A 19,374-nucleotide genomic window follows, 5' to 3' on the forward strand; every position below is an offset into this window, starting at 1 on the left:
TAAAACACAATGATCTCTAAAATATGCAAGAAAATGGAAACTAATGAACCTCACTGCTTATCGTGTCAGAAACCAAAACAAACAAACAAACTCAGTAGCAATGTATACTCTACCCTCCAGATTATGGTCTCTCAATATTATTTCCTACAGAAAGAATCAGGGGTCCTTTGCTTGTAGGTCTGGGGAAGGAAATGTGCAAGATGAGCTTGGGACATCTTGTCCAGCCTGACAGAAAGGAAGCCAACAAAGACCACAAGCATCCACCCTCACTGGCCCAGGGAGAGGCCAAGCCTGCATCCGGGCAGGACCAAGAAGTAGCCTGCCAGGCAGTAAAGTGGGTGGGGTCTGGACTCAAGCAAAGCATTACACCATGGGCGGCCAGAGGAACTCAGAGAACCCTTCCCTTCACTCCTTCCCCTGATGCTATGCCTTGTGGCTTTCCCCTTCTTGACTTCAGGTTCTGTTGGGAGATACTAAGGACTTGGGAGAAAGAACAAAGCTTCACCTGGGTCACGTCCCACTTTGGAGAATGTGCAGGGTGGCAGAAGGACCACCAGGAGGCAGTAGGTATATGTCTCCTTGATGACTTATAAGGCAACACCTTTTAAGTACCTCCCAGGACTCAAGATAGAACCTTGCTTTTCCAGAAGCCTCACACCCCACACCCCTTCCCAGTCACAACCTTCTCCCTTGGCCCTAAGAGTCACTACTATCTGCTTTTCTAGAAAACACTTCTGTACTTCTTTCTTCTCCACTGCCTGGGTAACGGATATTCTAAGGTAGAATGCTGTCACATGCTTAATTCATTGAAATTCATTTTGTATAATTGGGAGATCAAGTTTGTTCGGTTCAAAGACGGAGAGTAACAGAAATCTTAACTCAGTGTGTAAGTATTAGTGTGGTTCTGTTGGCACACCTGCCACAAATTGTGCTTGTCACCAAAAAGGGGGAATGTTTGGAAACTGGTTTCACCAACCGTAACCTCCCCCCACCAAATCCCATAAACTAAAAGAGTTGCCGCACATATACACAGATGTGTGTTTACATGTGCTACTTCAAGTCTTATTGCACAAACTTGGTTGTGCAGGAAACATTATGCTAATTTTATTTTTGAATTTAATTTTTTTTTTATACAGCAGGTTCTTATTAGTTATCTATTTTATACATATTAGTGTATATATGTCAATCCCAATCTCCCAATTCATCCCACCACCACCCCCTGCCACTTTGCCCCCTTGGTGTCCGTACGTTTGTGCTCTACATCTGTGTCTCTATTTCTGCCCTGCAAACTGGTTCATCTGTACCATTTTTCTAGGTTCCATATATATGCGTTAATATACGATATCTGTTTTTCTTTCTGACTTTCATCACTCTGTAAGACAGTCTCTTACTGATATAAATCAGTCACACTGGACTTGGGCATTGTAGAGGCTCCTTACCCCACCCTCAAGGCCAGAGTGTTGGCAGGATGCTGAGGCCACCTCTCCCCGCTGCTCACTGTGGGCACATGCGGATGTGCCTGCGTCCAACCCTGTGGTCCCGGCACCTAGGCACTGCAGTCCTGTTGGGGCTAACAACCTCAAGGCTAGGATCCGGCCCACTGAGGTGTGTGCCCAAGGCCACTGCCCCAGGAGACCCAGCCAACTCCAGGGGGACCAAGAGTGAATAGGCTGAGGACCCCGCAGTTCCCCCAACCCAAGAGGCTCTGTCTGGCCCCAGGCTTGGGTACAGCTCTGCCCCCATTCTCTCCTCTAGGCAGCCCTGTCCTCCTCTACCTTCTGCAGGACAAGTAGCACCATCTCAGCTACAGGGGAAGAGGGCCTGCCCTCAGGCTTTTGCCCTGGCATCCTGAATCTCCTCCAGGGCAACGAGCACAGAGCCCAGCACCCCCTACAAAGGGCAGGGCAGGAAGGAAAGACTGCTGGGAAGAAACCCAAATTCACTGCTCAGCAGACGATCCACCACTGAGTGTGTGTGTGTGTGTGTGTGTGTGTGTGTGTGTACATGTGGGTATCGGACTTTTCATTGTCCCACAACCCACTGTTGGAGTGTCACCCCCAATGAGACATGTCTGTCCAGTGAGGTCACAAAGCCCCTGCTCTGTCGGTGAGTGGGGGAGATGATATTGTTCTAGAGCACTTAGTGCCGGAAACAGCCCTGGTCCCTCAACATGAAGCATCTTGGTTAATCCTCGTGGCGACCCATGGAGCTGGAATGATTATCACCCTGCTTGGGAGACAAGTCGCTTGGGAAGAGAGGACAAAAGTGCCCCTTCTCCTCTCTTTGCCAACCAGGAGAAGAACCCCTAGTCACCTTTTTTCCACACACACAAAAAAAAATTCTTAAAAAAAAAATCCTTCTAATATACTTTCTAGAGCTAAGGATAGTTGACCAGAAATAAGGGGGGGACTTCTCACACGCCTTGACCCTCCTCACAGCTGCTTTTCGTCACACGTAGGATGAGAGAATTGGACCAGACAAGGGAGGAGTTTCATTCACCCCAAAATGTGATCTTTCTCTTTCTTGTGAAACAAAAAAGATGCATGTGAGTATGGATGTAAGAGTGTGTGTGTGCAGAGTGTGTATACATGTGTGGAAGTATGTGTGTGTGTGTGAGGTGTATATATGGGGTAGATTTACACATGTGAGTGTGTATGTGTGTGTGCACATTCGTGAGTGTGTGTATATGTGTGTGGGATGCTGTGCATGTGTGTTGTGTGCAGATGTGTGTGTCTGCGTGTGTGTGTGGATGGTGTCATGTGTGTGAATTTTGAACCCGTGGGCCACATCATCCCCAGCTCCCTGCCGCTGGGAAGGAGATGGAACCATCAGGGTAATCACCAAATTCTCTTCAACCTTCCTCAGCTCGCTTCTTGCCTCGTTTAATGGAGGCAATTCTCCCACCCCCAGCTTCTCCTCCCGCCTTCACCTGGAAGACAATAACCAGCCCTCAGGGCTTCAGCTGCTTCCTGACACTGCTTGGAACAGCACTGAGGAACTGTCAGAGGAGCTTTGCTTATACCTGGGCCCCGAGCTCAGGGGTTCTGATGGAATCCGTCTGGGGTGAGGCCCAGGCATCATCAAGTTTTTTACAGACTTCTATGTGATTCTAAGGTGAGGCCAAGCTGAAATCCCCTTTTGAGAGCAAGTCCTGATCAGAGCCTGGTGGGGACCTATGGGTGTAGAGCTGGCAGGGACCCCAGAGTTAGTTTGAAAGGGAACAGAACAATTTTTTTTCCTATAGACTTCTTTTTAATGTAGAAAAGTTTGAGTTTTATATGAATGAAAAGGATAGAATGTAGGGAATGGGACTGACCTTTCCTCAGTCCTGCAGAGACCTGAGGAACCTCTGTGGAACAAGGAGTCTTAGTCCCTTTGTGCTGCTGTAACAAGTTACCACAGATGGGGCTTAAAAATAACAGACATTTATCTCTCACAGCTCTGGGGGCTGGGAAGTCCAAGATCAAGGTGCCTGTAGACCCAGTAGATACAGTGTCTGGTGAGGGCCCACTCCCTGGGCCCTCAGACAGTCATTTACGCAGGGTTTCCTCACATGAAGAGGGCAGAAATTGGAGGAGGCAAGCCCTCAGGTCACTTCTCCTAAGGGCACTAACCCCATCATGGGGCCCCACCCTTATGATCTCATTACCTCCCAATACATCACATTGGAGGTTAGGATTTCAACATATGAACTTTGCAGGGGACACGAACATTCAGTCCTCAGCACATGGTTTGAGAACTTGGGATCTGGTTCAATTCTGTAGTAGCCATTGGTACTCTTCCTGGATTGTTTGGCTCTGGCCTTCCAGGCACAGGGTAGGATGGCACTTCCCCACCCCCTTGTGGTTGGGAGGACCATGGGCTACTTTAACCGTGAGTGGTAGGCAGGTGTGATGTGCGTCTCTTCCAGGCTGGAGCATTTAACCATCCACGTGAGACTCTCTGGATTTCTTCCCTTCAACACCAAGACCAGAGATGTTTCAAACAGTGGCTGCTCCAGAAACCTGAGTCTCAGAGCAAGGACAGTAATGACACAGAGCAGAGCCCCAGCCAACCCACCGTGTGCAGGGGGCATGAGAGAGAAATGAACCTAGCCCAAACCAGTAGCCTTCTCATTCCTCACCTTGGATGAAAATAAAGGTATATTTTGGACAAATAATTCACAGAAATATCACATGGACCTAGCTTCGAACTTCTTGCCCACTGTTTGACAATATACAGGTTTCTTAGCCTCTCTGCACCTCAATTCCCGGATAGCACACACCTCGTGGTGTTTATAAAGGGATCACCCAGCTAGTGTACATCAAGGCACCCAGCATTTGGTAGTGTTCATTAAATGTTAGTTTTCTTCTCTTCCTACGGCAGCTTTAATGGACACGTTTGCCTCCCTGCTTCCATTTTCCCGACCACCCCCCCACCCCGCTCCCCAACAGTGCCCTGAGTTCGGTTCCAGTGTTCACCTGTCTCCCATGAAGCTCAGGTTCTTTTGGAGGAAGCCATGTCAACTCCTGCGCCAAGCTTAAGCCAATCAGCACATCCCACTCCCCCAGCCACTGTGTGGTTCAGGGAGTGCTCGTGACATAAGCAGCCCCCAGTAAGTCTTGGGGCTCTTGCTAGGACTTCTGGGCCCTCAGGACCTGAGAGGGGCCAAACCTTACTTCTCTCATCTCTCTTTCCCCAGGAGGAGATCTGTCCTCTGTCCTTCATGCAAAGAGCCTCGCTGACACTTGTTCAGACACATCTGAACCCAGCAGGGGACCTGATGTCCCCTGGGCTCCAGCTGGGACCCCCCCCCCCACACTTGTTTGTTTTCTGCTAATTAAACTTCCTAATATAACTTGTGCTAAGTGGGTTTACAAGGCAGGGGGTGTGGGGTAAAGGGCCCTGCCAGGCCTAGAGAAAGGGCCCTGCCAGGCCTCCCAGGCCTCTGCACTTCCTGATGATAAAGAGACAAATGCATTAAAGTTCTTGTCTGGGATTGGTGGCAGCTAAGGGCAGAAGGCATGAGGCAATCAGGGTTTCAAACAACCCAGGAGGAATACGACTCGGGGGCAGACAGCTCAGCATCTCCCCAGCAAATAATAATTACAATAACAATACTCTCCAAAGAACTTCAGGACTTGTGCACACATGAGAGCAACACAGAAATCCATGTCATGGAAATGATGTGGCTTAATTTGACATTTACGACTTTTATTGGAGGCTCATCAACTTGTTGGTTTCACTTCATTAAATTTTCCAGTGTGTCAAATTATATTGCTAATGCTGATGGTGGATGACATAAATTTCTTTTTCTGCTCTGATCTGAGGTTTATTGATCAATTTTGCAGTTCTGTTGTAACACATTGTCTCCAGTCACCCACACTTTATACACACTTCTTTTACGAAGAGTGCATGACCTGTGTCTTTCTTCCTATAAGGACGCTAATCCCATGGTAGGGGCCCCACCCTCATGACCTTATCTAAACCTAATCACCTTCCAAAGGCCCTATTTCCTAATACCATCACATTGGGGATTAGGGCTGCAACATATGAATTTGGGGGTGGGAGCACAAACTTTCAGTCCATAGTACACTACCAATGGCCTAACTCCCCCACTGGCTGTCCACTAGCCTGTGCTGGCCTCTGTCCTGGGCAGTTGTTTTCTGCAGCCTTCCCATCGTGGTGCAGTGCACAACAGACTATGTGGTACCCTGCCTGTGAGTGGGCTCCCTATACCCCAATTCTCTTTATGCACCCATTCATCAGCCTTGGTTCTGCTGGGCCAGGGAAATTGTTAACTGCTGCCCAGAGACTGTGGCCCAGGCAACCATGTGAACCTCTCCACCACCCAGTGGCTGCAGCCATACCTTCTCCAACGAGGTCTGCACCTCAGCCTTAGGGAGGGGACCCCCTTCCAAGTTTGTCCTTCCCTGGGCACTCTCCCTCAGACCCTGGATATGCTTTAGAGTTCTCTTTACATCTTCATAGTTTCTTCCCTATTGTCATTTAATAATTCTTTATATGAAACTTCCTCTGTTCAAATGACTGCATGGTTTTTCTCTAGCTTCATTGGTGGGTGTTAGCATAGAGGCAGCATAGGACCTGGGGATGCAGAGAATGGGTAACAGGCACATGAGATAATACATGTAGAACATTTAGCAACTGGTACACACCAAGTCCTTTTATTTTAGCTGTTATTATTTTTAAATGAATATTGCTATTTTTGGGGGCACACCTGTAGGAGACTGGGCAAGGGGAGAAGGCTTTCTGGAGGAGAGGATATCTGAGCTGGCTTGAAGACAGACTAGTGAGTCAGACCTATGGGTGGAAAGGGAGCCATCAGGGCCAAAACCAGGAACTGACCCACCTCCCATGGTTGTTATAAGGACTGAAATGAGATAGAAAGATAAGTGTACTTTGTAAACATAGAGAGAGATTATAAACAGTAATAATCCAACTCCCTTTGCTTGCTGGAAGCAGACCTTAAGGACAACCAGTCCCCTGTGCAAATTCCATGCTCATTATATTTTGCCTGAGGACTGGACATTTCCACCAGGAGAAAGTGCCTAGAGAAAATTGTTAGTACCTACTGTCCCAAATGGAATAGCACCCATTGTAAATAACTAAGTTGACACACTTGCAACATTCACTCATTCAGCAAATACTTATTGTGTGTTTGCAAGGAGTGAGTGATGTCAAAATTAATAAGATGTTGTCCTTATTTTTAAAATCATATTCTCATGCGTCGGTGGGGGACACAGACTGCAGACCAGTATTTGTAGTCTTATGTGATAAGTGCTCTAATAGATGGACCAAGTTTTCAGGTGCCCCCCTCAAGCACTCACCCCACCCTCCCTCTTCCCCATACCCACTCTACAGGGATTTGGTTAAATTTGGTACCAGCTTCTCCATGACTTTCGTTACTTCTTGATAGTTTAGCTAAAACTAAACTGGAACTAAAGCGTTCCTGTCCCCAGCATCCCATGTCCACCTGCTGCTTCAACTCTACCTGCCACAGACTTGACACATCACCCCGTCCCTTCACGGTCTCCCAGACCACTCACTTCAAGCGTTTGTTTCATGAGTTTCCTAACATTGTAGATCAGAGCTGGTGGGACTGGTGGTGGGCGAGTCATTGGAGACATTTCTCAGTGTGTTCTGCCATCAAGCTAGGTCCCTTAATCACCCTTCCGTCTTTTCCTCCCTCCACCTCTCTTGAGAAGCAAATTCTTCTCCTGGTCTCCTGAAGAATAGTTTCACCCATATTCAGCAGCCTCTGGGGTCTCACTTCCTGTACCAAATACTTGGTAAACAAATGCAGTTCTCATCCTTGGAGAAATTCTGTGAAATAAAATTTTCTCTTTGACCCATCCAAGTGTTTACCAAGTGCTATGGCAGCCCTGGAGGAGCAAACAGGTCTGCCTTAGGAGTCAAGAAAGTTCCACAGAGGGTGATATCTGAGCAACGGTTCTTTTTTTTTTTTTAACGGTTCTTTTTATTGGCATTTTCTTCCTAGACTTAGTGCCCTCAGGTCACATAAGGGAGCTCATGACCCAGCCTCAGCCAGTCAGAGCTCTCCACTCCCTGGGCCCACCCTCAGTGATTGGTCCAAGGGGTGGGCAGCTGCTATACCTGATCCAATGCAATGCTGTCCTCTGACATCTGAAACGTGAGCAGAGGCACAAAGAGACAGCATGGGAGCTGAGCCATCTTCTGGGAGGACCCTAGAGAGAAGGTTCTCCAGCTGAGGGCACTGAGCAAACTGACCTCTCTCCTTCCTGAGGCCTGGATAAGCTGCTGCCCTTTAGATTCTGTGAGCTAGCTCAGTTGCCTTCTCCCAGATCCTCCCCCCGCCACCCCCATTTTTTTTTCATGAGTTAACTAGAGTTGGTTTCAATTTTGCCAGGAGAAGAAAGTCTAACTTTAATTGAAGGGTGAGTTGACATTCTGCTCTCGTGGAAGTCTAGACAATCAGAATCAGTTCTGAGAATCAGAGCCACCTGCCACTCTACAAAAAGCTGGGTAAATACCAACAAATGTTTACCCTCTAAATTCTTGTTGAAAATCTTGTGGTAATTATATCACACCAGACAAATCATAGTGCAGCAGAGCTGATTAGACTTTTATTTAGAAGAGATGTGTTCTGATCCCCAGGAAAGCTGTGGTAACCTTGATTTGATTTGGTACAAACCCTAGTACCATCAGCCACAAATCCCAGAGGAAACCATTCTTGGAGACAGTGAACCAAACCCATTCTACATTGATTTTAATTTTAATTTTTTAAATTTTTGCCTGGGTTAGGTCTTTGTTGGTGCACACAGGCTTTCTCTAGTTGCAGCGAGTGGGAGCTACTCTTCGTTGCAGTGTGCGGGCTTCTCATTGCAGTGGCTTCTCTTGTTGCGGAGCATGGGATCTAGCCATGTGGGCTTCAGTAGTGTGGCACGTGGGCTCAATAGTTGTGGCTCACGGGATCTGAAGCTCAGGCTCAGTAGTTGTGGCACACGGGCTTAGTTGCTCCACAGCATGTGGGATCTTCCAGGACCAGGGATCGAACCCGTGTCCCCCTGCATTGGCAGGTGGATTCTTAACCACTGCGCCACCAGGGGATTTCCTCTACGCTGATTTTAACTAATTCCCATTTAAGAGGAAGGCCTTCATCTGTCCTGATCTGCTAATCTTGGAGAAAACTTACTATAGGGCAAAGAAAGAAAACGTGTCTGAATCTGGGACTCAGTTTGCTCTGTTCTTGTCTCCACCAGGGTTGATGAAACATGCAAATCTCTTCCGCAGTCACTGACTTGAACACACACTGTGGTGCTGGAACCGCTCCCTCCTAGTCCAGCTACGTAGGTTTTGCCCAGACAGTGATTAATTGCTGTGAGCCTAAACATTTTAGATTTAAGGGATTTTGCACAAAATATTCTTAATACCTGAAGTTCTTTCCCACCAGTCTAGCTTATAATGGAGCCTACACGGATCTAATTGCCACCCAAGAACACATCTCCCTGGCAAACTCTCGGCCCAGCTCCCCAGAAAGTGGGTAAAGTTGGATCAAGCAGGGAAAATGTCCTCGGATCCCATGTAACTAACTGTGTCTGGGTGTCAGTGGGAAGACAGTGGCTTTTGCTTCTTAGGAAATACCTTTGGAACCAGTCCTGACCTCATATCTAACATGGCAAGCCCTCTAAGGAGTTTCCACAATCAGAGTCAGGGGTTAGGGATTAAATGGAACAAAATCTCACTGAATGCTCTTTGAGAGGTCAAGTTACGAGAAATCTTGCAAGTGACTATTGAGCTGACATAAGCTTACCAAATCTGTGTTTTTCCTATAAACACAAAATCCTATAAAAATCTTTGTGAAAGAAATGATCCCACCTTACCACATCACATTGCTTTTTTTTTTTTTTTTTTTTTTATCAAATTCCACTCCAAGGCCCACTTCCTCCAGGAAATTATTTCTCCAGTGGTATCATTGAGGATATTTTTGGTTGAGGGGGACAGAAAGCCTACCTCCAAAGGACTTACTAAAGGGAATTTACTGGCCCATAAACTAAAACATTCCGGTGGGAAATTAAGTCTTTGGGCACAGTCTGATCAGGACTCTAGCCTCTGTAATTTTCTCAGTTCTCCTCTTTATGTTGGCTTTTGCCCTCAAACTGGCTTTTCTCATGGTGAAAAAATGGCTCCAGCAATTCCAGACTCAGATCTGTGTTTAACACCATCCAGCACAAGAGAGGGCATCTGTGTTCCAGAAGTCCCCATGGAAGTCCTTCCTGTCACTCTAAGGCTTACTTAGGTCATGGGTCCAGCTTGGCCCCAGTCAGTGAAGCTGGAGATAGGATGCACTGATTAGATTAACCTAGGTCTCTTATTTCAGCCTTGCACTGGGAGTAGTTTCAGCTTTCTTAGAGCCATATGGATTCCCAAATGCAAATTAGGGGGTGTTGGATTAAGGAAGAGAAAAATGCATAATGAGGAAGCAACCAACAAGAAAGTGTGTATTTTGTCTTCAAATTCATTTAAGTTCTGACGTTTTGCTCCCATTTTAGTGCATTCTGCATTCCCATTCACTGTGGATTACATTTTTATCTATCTTTGTGTCTGCTGTTTTATCCTGCCCTGTAAGCATCTCAAATATATGGATGAAGCCCAGCCCTAACTGTATAAACACTTTTGCTGGAGAGCCTGTGAGATGATGATGTGGAAAATATGAAAAAAAGAAAAATAGTTGGAAGTCTATCTCATCCTCTCAAAAAAAAAAAAAAAGCTTGGCATTTAATTCTAACCTTTATTAAATCATTGGGGCTAGTTGCTGACCACTGTCTGAAGACAGGGAAATACATTTTATTTGTAGTCCAGGGGACCCCTCCAAAAGCGAAACTAGATAAACTTCACAGAAGTTGGTATAAAATATATTTTTCTCTTTGCCTACTGAAAGCCACTTGTAGAAATTCAGTTAATCACAATCTCTCTAAATTAATCAGTCTGTTAGGCAAGATCCTATTTCTCTCTCTTTTTTTTTTTTTACACACACACAAACACACCACATCCTTTTTTTTTTTGGCTGCGTTGGGTCTTCATTGCTGCACGCAGGCTTTTTCTAGTTGGGGCGAGCCGGGGCTACTCTTAGTTGCTGTGTGCGGGCTTCTCATTGCACTGGCTTCTCTTGTTGTGGAGCGTGGGCTCTAGGTGTGCGGGCTTCAGTAGTCATAGCACATGGGCTCTAGGGCACAGGCTCAGTAGTTGTGGCGCACGGTCTTAGTTGCTCCGCGGCATGTGGGATCTTCCCAGACCAGGGCTCGAACCCATGTCCCCTGAATTGGCAGGCGGATTCTTAACCACTGCACCACCAGGGAAGCCCAAGATCTTATTTCTTTTTGAAGCAGAGACAAGAATATAAGTAACAGATATTTGTAAAACATTTGAATGAATCGTTTGATGTCTAAGGTAACAAAATCTAAAAGTGACTGTTTTGTCTACATATACAACTTGAATTTCATGGACTTGATTCAGAGCACAGGACATCAACTGTTATGCAGATGGGTTCTCCTGTAGAATAAGGTAATACAACCATTACTTATAGCTATTACCAGTAGACTAGTCATTTCCTGATCCACAATAGCATCACCACCACGACCATCAACATCAGCCACCACCACCAACATCAACCACCACCACCATCAAAATCAACCAACACCACCAACATCAACATCAACCACCACCACCACCACCATTAGCATCAACCACCACCAACACCATCAACATCAACCACCACCACCATCAACATCAACTAACACCACCAACATCAACCACCACCATCAACATCAACATCAACCACCACCACCACCATCAATATCAAATAACACCAACACCATCAACATCAACCACCACCACCATAAACATCAACCAATATCAACATCAACCACCACCACCATCAACATCAACCAATATCAACAACATCAACATCAACCATCAAACACCAACACCACCATCATCAACACCAGCCATCAACCATTATCACCACCACCACAACAGGGCTTATATTTACATATTTATTTTACTTTCCAAAATACATTCATATGCATGATCTCATTAGCTCTTATCTACTTTGTAAGGTTGGCAGAAAACTGGCATCACTATCCTCACTTTATCTGTAAGGAAACTAAGGTCCAGAGGGGTGAAGTGATGTGTGCAAGGACAACAAAGTGGTCAATAGTCAAACTCAGACTAGAGTCTGGTTCTTCTGACTGCAAAACTAATGCTTTTTTTCAATGGTCCACACCCTCTCAATGAAAATGAAGAACTTCTGAAAATGAAGATGTTGATACTGACAACTTTGGTTCGATATTCCAGAGTTTTTAGAACGAATGGTCCTCTGGGACCATATATCCCAACCCTCACATGTTCCAGATGAGCCACTAGCCACTCAAAGTTCATGTGACCCTCTAGAAGTTGAATTTTCATCCAAAGGATTTGACTCCAAATTCAGCCTTCTTTCCATGACAAGAGGCCACCTTCACATATACACCAAGAGTTTCCCAGATTACTCTAAGAACATTGGATGTCCCATGCCCTTTCCTGGAGCACAAGCTTTTCCAGTGAAGGTTGAGTTGGGCTGGAAGCCACTACCCCTGCTCATCTCAAAGCACCAGAAAGCCTGAGAAGGAAACAGGATGCTGGCTTTTGGTCACACCCCCATCCACCAGTGGCTCAGTGATGCTATTCCAGCCCGACTCAAGGGCTCGACCCCTCTCTCAAGGTTCCATTTAAATCCAAAGGTGCTCCCCAAAGCAAGAAGTTTGGGCCTTTTCTACGGAGGCCTGCTTGCCTAGACTTTCAAGGGATTCCTTGGATTTCGGTGTGGGGCTGCTGTTTCCACACATTATCCCCAGGCTGGCCTGGTTGGGCTGCAGGACAGCTCCGTTGCTAACGGGCAGTGAAGAGCATTTGGCTGCCTTGCTCTGGAGCCCTTTCTTCTTGAGTTCAGAGGTCAAGTTTGAGTAATAAATATCTTCCAAGGATTTATCGTTCTTTCTGAGGATGTTGCTGGCCAGTCGGAAGAGGAAAATCACTCCGTAGATGCCAATGATGATGAGGATATACCAGGCGGCACTGGTCCCGTCTGGAAGCTTCAGGGCCCTGGTGGAGTTGGTGCTGTTCCTTCCCTCCAAATGGTCCCTCAGCAGGTGCCCCAGGACAGGGCTGGCCTGGGTCTGGTTGGGGGCTCCCTGATCCCCTGAGAAACAGAGAGGTCCAGATGAGACCCAGCATTCTGGGCTAAAGTTTGCCTGGCCAAGCCAATAGCAGTGTCTTTACATCGGTGGGAAAATGGGACTGCTGAAAGAGGCTTTCTCTGTTCAATGGGCAGAAGCCTAACAACATACGTGTCAATATATTCCTTTTAGACAAGAGAAAATCACACAAAAGTTTAATAACATGTATACATGGGGGAGACCCAGGAAAACTGAGTAACTCCCATGTCAATATATTTTTAACAATCAAGAGAGTTCAAAACACCAAATTCTTGAATAGGAAATGCAACATCATAAAGATGTCAATTGTCCCTAAGATCATCTACAAAACTAACATAATTGCACTTAAAAGATCAGTAGGATTTCTTTGTGAAATAGACAAACTCTGCATACTGAAAAAGTTTTCCTAATTAGGAAAACACTGAAAGAGTGATGAGTGGAAATTAGTTTAGCCAGAAATTTAAACCTAGCCAGCCAGAAAAATGTTTACTATTTTTTGAATGAATGAGTGCTTTATTTGCCCACAGCCCAGGTGGGGCTTACTGGGCTTTGCAAAGGGCATGAGGGGCTCTTCAGAACCAAGTACTGCTTTCCCTAAAATGTCTCCCTATAAAACTACAATAGCTAAAACAGTGTGACATAATACATAGACAGGAAGACCAATGGAACAGAGAAACAACATCAGTAGAGTTGGAATTGGAATTTGGTAGATAACAAAGGGGTATTTCTGATCAGGAAGAAAAAGATGGATTATTCAATAAGTAGCATTAAAACAAGATAGCAGTGAGTTCACATCTCTCACCTCATGCCCCAAAACTGTCCAGATAAATCAAAGATTTTAACATTAAAAAAAGAAATACTTTAAAGTACTAGAAAATAACATGGTAGATTTTTTTCTCCCTTATCATGTCAGAGTGGGATATCCCTTTCTCAGCGAAACACAAAAATTCAGAGGTGGAAAAAAAGGAAGGAAGAAAGAAAGAAAATGCTAAATTCAACTACCTAGAAAATTTTACAGTGATTGTGTACTATAAAACCAGAAGACAAATGACAAACCAGAGAAAAATGGAAATTTATGCCACTAAACTTCTTAATAAGCTTCAGTTCTATAAGAAAAATCCAAAACCCCAGTAGAAAATATGCAAAGGATATGGGCAATTAGGCCGGAAAAAGAAATGGACCTTAAACATAAGAAAAGCTTCTCAGTATCACTCATAATAGGAGAAATGCAAATTAAAATTGCAGCAAGATAACATTTTGTTATCTATCAGGTTTGCAAACTCATGATGTCTCAGAATACACTGGATATGTCTGCAGGGTTGTCAGGACCTTGCTTAATTGCTGGTGAGAGTGTAAATTTATACAACCAATATGGAAGGCAGATTGACAAGGTCTATTGACATTACAAATGCATGTACCTTTGACATAGCAATTCTACCTGTAGGAATTTATCCTAAAAATATGCTGGAACGTGTCCAAAACAATGCATGTTTAAGATTAGTCATTGCAGCATTGCTTGTGATGACTAATGCTTAAGAACAGCCTGAATAGCATCAATTAGAAGATGGTTTAATCCATTTTGGGGCATCCATGCAGTGGAATACTATGCAGCCATAAAAAGTAACAAAGAATTTTCTTGGTACTAAATCTTAACAAATAAAAAAGTGCATAGTGATATAGCTGATACGATCCTATGTATAAAGGAGGGTATGTTATTTGCTTGAAGCTTATATACATGTAAAATATCTCTGGGAATGTGTATTTATTTTCAAAAAGAAATTAATTTAAAAATGGAAGAGTACAAGTGGGCACTTTCCTGATCTCCTTGGTGAAGTGCCCCTGGGTAAAGACACTGTGTGCCCTTCCAAGACCAGAAGATTAAGATCTTAATTGCTGTTTAACTCAAAACTGTTTTCTGTACTAGGAGAGCCAGTGAAAATGAAATGATAAAAATCAGAGAAGTAGTACTGTGAGACATTTTCCAGCTGTTTTATAGGTTCAAATTCTCATTTCTTGCTCTATGTAAACACAGATGTATCCAGACATGTCATAGGCTAAATCGCATCACCAGCTGGGTAGACCAAAGGTGCTCCATAAGTGCTTTCTATTTGATATTCACTTGTTGTTAATTCATTTTGCTAATGCAAGGCTCAGAGAGACCAGTAGTTTTATTATAGTTAATTGTCGAATGAATAATTTATTACTTTGAGATTAAGGGAGAAACCATTTAAAAATAACTGTACAACCACATGTGACACAGCCCAAATTAACAGATTTCATTATATAAAATTTGTCACTCATAAGAAACAGTACAGTGATCTGGGATTTTTTACCGCTGTTGATAGAATCGTTTGAGAACTTAAATAAGGAAAGGGAAAATGTTCCCATAATTATTGAAAAACAAATCAACCCAACAAGAACCTCACAAACTTTAATTAGGGCAGGAGAACTTGTTTAAACCTGGAACGCATGTATAAACTTATAGACCTTTCTGTGGATTGTTATAGAATGATGTAATATGTGCAAATACATATAAAATATACCCAACTAAGAACTACAGAACATTAAATTATTTGAAAGCCAGTCCATTTTCCACATGAAAGAAACTCAGTATTTTAATTATTGCGGTACATTGTTCTTTACCTTTCTTTTTAGATGTATAAGTTAGATGGTATCTTCTATATCCTATAGAAAAGACAAAGCTTTTCTCATCTGTGCTGTTTTGCACTTATAAATTAATAATGTGACATATATAAGAAATTCCAGAACTGCTCATCCTTGCGTCAGAGCAGAATACTCACGTTCCATGAGGTGGTCTTTTCCTTGACTCTTAAGAAGGCAAGTATAAGCCGCTGCCATTGAAAGAGAATAAGTTCTTTTTGCAAACGACCACAGTCCTACTGAAGTCAGGCTGCACTGAGGTTCAAGAGCAGATAGCAACGAGACACCCAAAGAATCTTAGGGCGGCACCAAGTAGAAACTGAGCAGAGAGAAACTGGACTCATTTTCTCTCCTTCAATTAATCAGAGGATCGAAGTCGATCTGTCATCTGTTGGCTCAGAAGAGAAAGCACTTCCTGGCTTTGGCTTGCTGAGGAGATCCAAAGCACAAGAGTTGTTTAAAAACATGCTGGTACCAAGGAGCCTCCAGCTCTTGCAGGTCCCATCCAGGACAGTGGTGGCCGGAAGCTCTCCGAGGCTGGCTTACAGCCTGGAGGGTTCCTGAAATTCCCTGTTCGGAACCTGTTGCAGGTGTGGCTGACTGTCAGGTGTGGCAGAGACCCGTTGTCACAGGGCCAGGAAACCCCATGGTCAAGAGTCAGTCACCAGCTTCCTCTAGGACTGTCCCGGAAGAGGAAACCCAGACAGGAAGGAGCCTGTGCAGGCAGACACAGCTGAGGGAGCTGGGTCCCCCTCAGAGATAAGTGGGCGATGGGCTCATGGGTCAGGCTGTGAGGAACGGGGCTTCTCTTTCCCACACCCCTGAATCCCAGGCCACATTGGAATCAAAGCAGATTTAACTAGAACGGGTGAGAAGAAGAGTCCGGGAGACAAGGGAATGCCGGGAGAAAAGGTCGGAAGACTTGGGCCGGTTCTGTGATGCAGCCATTGTTCTCTGAATCCTCACTAATGTGGCCCTGACCTGCCTAACTCATGAGGCTCGCTGGCTTTTAAGATGTAATTTGATCAAGTTTCCATCAATGAGGGACTAGATAAGTAAATTTTAAAATAGGCCATATGATTCAGGAATTCCACTCCTAGGTATATACCCAGGAGAAATGCAATCGAATATCTAGACAAAGACTTGTATATGAATGTTCATAGCAACATGATTCATAATAGCAAAAAAGTGGAAACTATCCAAACGTCCATCAACTGATGAACAGATAAGTAAAATGTGGTCTACCCATATAATGGAATGTTATTTGGGAATAAAAAGGAATAAAGTACTGATACATGCTACAACATAGATGAACCTTGGAAGCATTATGCTAAGTGAAAGAAGCCAGTTACAAAGGACAACATGTATGATTCTATTCATATGAAAGGTCAAGAATAGACAAGTCTATAAAGGCAGAAAGTAGATTAGTGGTTGCCTAAGGTTGGGGTAGGGGACTAAGGGGTGATAACTAAGGGATACAGGGTTTATTTGGGGAATGATTAAAGTATTCTGCAATTGATTTGGTGATATTTGTGAACATACTAAAATCCATTGAATCATAGACTTTTAGTGGGTGAATTTTTTTGTAAGAAATCTGATTATTCAAATTTATTACCGTCAAGAATTATGCAATGATGCTGTGGTTTTCTTAACAAATAGAAAACAGACTGTGTACAACAGTGAACTCTATAGCACTAGTATCCACGAGGTAAAAATGAATGTCTCATTCATGGGATGTGGATTGTATTTCAATAATATAATATAGGTACACAATGGAATACTACCCGGCTATGAAACAATGAGGAAGCTATTTGTGTACTGACGTGTAAAGATCTCCAAGATGTTTTGTTAAATGGAAACAGCAAAGAAGAGAGTATGTTACCATCTATGTAATCATCCAGATCTGATTTTGCTCGTATAGGCATTGAAGAGCCCCTTAAAAGGATGCCCAAGAAAGTAAGAGCAAGAGGAACCTGTGGGGGGCGAGAACTGGGTAGATGGAGGGCAGGTGTGCGAGGGACAATGCTCACTGTGTATTCTTTATGAATATAAAGAAGTTTAACAGTGTTAAACACACCCATTCATTAAATGTAAATCTTTGTCAAAGCTCTATTTAGGCTCTTGCTGTCTCTTGCTGTGGGATGGCTGGACCCTGGTACCTCTGGCTCTGCCACAGAGACAGGGATTCCCAACAACCACCATGAGAGGTGAGAAGGGGCAGATTGGAGATCCTTCATGATAAAGGGCAAATGGGAACTTCCCTGGTGGCGCAGTGGTTAAGAATCCGCCTGCCGATGCAGGGGACACGGGTTCGAGCTCTGGTCCGGGAAGATCCCACATGCCGCGGAGCAACTAAGCCCGTGCGCCACAACTACTGAGCCTGCGCACCTAGAGCCCATGCTCTGCAACAGGAGAGGCCACCACAACGAGAAGACCGCGCACTGCAACGAAGTCCCAATGCAGCCAATAAATAAAAAAAAATTTTTAAAGGGGGGCAAATGGCAGTGAGGAGGGCTGGGAGTCAGGGCTCTAGTCCCCAATTTGTCCTTGTTGCGTAACCCTGGGCAAGTTCCCACCCTTCCTGCAGTTTCCTCCCCTGAAACTTGGAGGAGCAGCAGGGTCAGTGTCCTGTGGTCCCAGGGAGACAGGGAGGAAGCCTGGGGTGTAGGGAAGAGCTGCTCCTTGTGAGGGTGTCTGAACAGGAAGGCTGCCAGCACTGGCCACCTCGGGAGAGGGAGAACACGCCTGGGCAGCTGGCGCCCAAGAGGTGCAGGCTTTGGAGCGTGTGTCATCTGTGAAGTCAGAACTTTTCGGCATTTAGTTCCACAGGATGTCAGTGTGGGTTGTTGGGAGGGATAAGCTCCAGAAAAATAGGGGAGATGTAAGGAAAGGGGGCCTTTGGTCTCATCCATACCACCACGGGAGCACTGACATTAGGAAATAGCTCTGTGCCAGGTGTTTTCCTCCTGGATTCCGCCTCTTAGAATTCCTGCAAGGCGGGACTATCATTCCCAGTTAAAGAGGGGAACGCTCTTTCAGGCTCAGAGAAGAGACTTACCCAATGTCATACAGCTTGTAGGTGCCAAAGGCCTTCTCCTTCCACACCGCGAATGTCACCTTCAAGCTGGACCCAGAGTCCCATGAATTCTCCGGACTGCTTGTCCTACAGGTTGACTTGTAGACTGTCATTGCTGAGACATATCCATGACCTTGAAACCCTCCCTGTTGGCTGAAATTAAACTGTTATGTTACAAGTCAAGGTAATAGGTACGTTACAGCTGAGGGTGACTAGAGGAGGCAGGAGGGGGGCTCTAGGGTGCTGGTCATGTCCTGTTTCAGGGCTTTGTTCAACTTGGGGCACGTCCTAGAATTGTGTTCACTTTTCTGCATGTATGTTCTACTCTATTGCAAACCTCGCCTTGCTGTTCAACATGGAAAGCCCCGATAGGGGATGGGAAAATAAAGTTGAAGGCTTACCTAGAAAAATACAAATGCTGTTTTTAAAAAGGGTTCTATATGCTGTCATGGCTGTGGCCACATGATACCATCTAAGGAAAAGTGCCCTGGGGTGGGGATGGTCAAGATTATGGTCACAGGGGCTGGGCAGCTACCTGCCTTCTTATGCAGTGTGGGTGATGCCAACTACTTGTCATTCCTGAATGCTTACATAACAGCAAAATGTACCACCACGTGGGCCAAGAATTTCCTTCCCACTTATGTATGTCTCCTCTGGCCTTCTGGTTCAGTCTAGACAAATACCAACCTCAAGGCAGTCAAGGAAAGCCACTCACCCAGTAAATAGTTGACTGAGCTGGGGCAAATATTCTCCTTCCTCTGGGAGGAAGGGCCCCAATACCCTCTGGCTCCTTTGACTTTAGAACCTGAACTCTCCCAGGGGGCCATGGCTTTTTTTTGTTACTGAAGAGCCAGTCAGCTTAGAGAATGGCTAAACTGGGAACCAAGGTGGCAGTGATATGGA

General features: G+C 45.0%; 2 protein-coding genes across 3 annotated transcripts in view; one reads left to right on the plus strand and one right to left on the minus strand.

Moving 5' to 3' along the window:
• The window catches only part of SMIM11 (small integral membrane protein 11), a 70,825-nt gene that overhangs the window by 23,514 nt on the left and 27,937 nt on the right, over window positions 1-19,374 (plus strand). Inside the window, exon 4 of one of the 2 annotated variants that reach the window (XM_067739423.1) lies at window positions 458-17,507. The exons of the other annotated variant lie outside the window; for it this stretch is intronic. The gene's annotated coding sequence lies outside the window, so the exon portion shown is untranslated. Of the gene's footprint in view, window positions 1-457; window positions 17,508-19,374 lie in introns of those variants that run through there. 2 annotated transcript variants of the gene reach the window in all.
• Window positions 12,249-13,296, minus strand: SMIM34 (small integral membrane protein 34). Its single transcript, XM_067737186.1, has 2 exons — window positions 13,278-13,296; window positions 12,249-12,718 (listed from the first exon to the last, which is right to left on the minus strand). Exons 1-2 carry the CDS (start codon window positions 13,294-13,296, stop codon window positions 12,249-12,251), a joined length of 489 nt encoding a protein of 162 aa, XP_067593287.1.

Source organism: Pseudorca crassidens, chromosome 5, assembly GCF_039906515.1.
Source record: "Pseudorca crassidens isolate mPseCra1 chromosome 5, mPseCra1.hap1, whole genome shotgun sequence".
In the NCBI taxonomy this organism is placed as follows: domain Eukaryota; kingdom Metazoa; phylum Chordata; class Mammalia; order Artiodactyla; family Delphinidae; genus Pseudorca; species Pseudorca crassidens.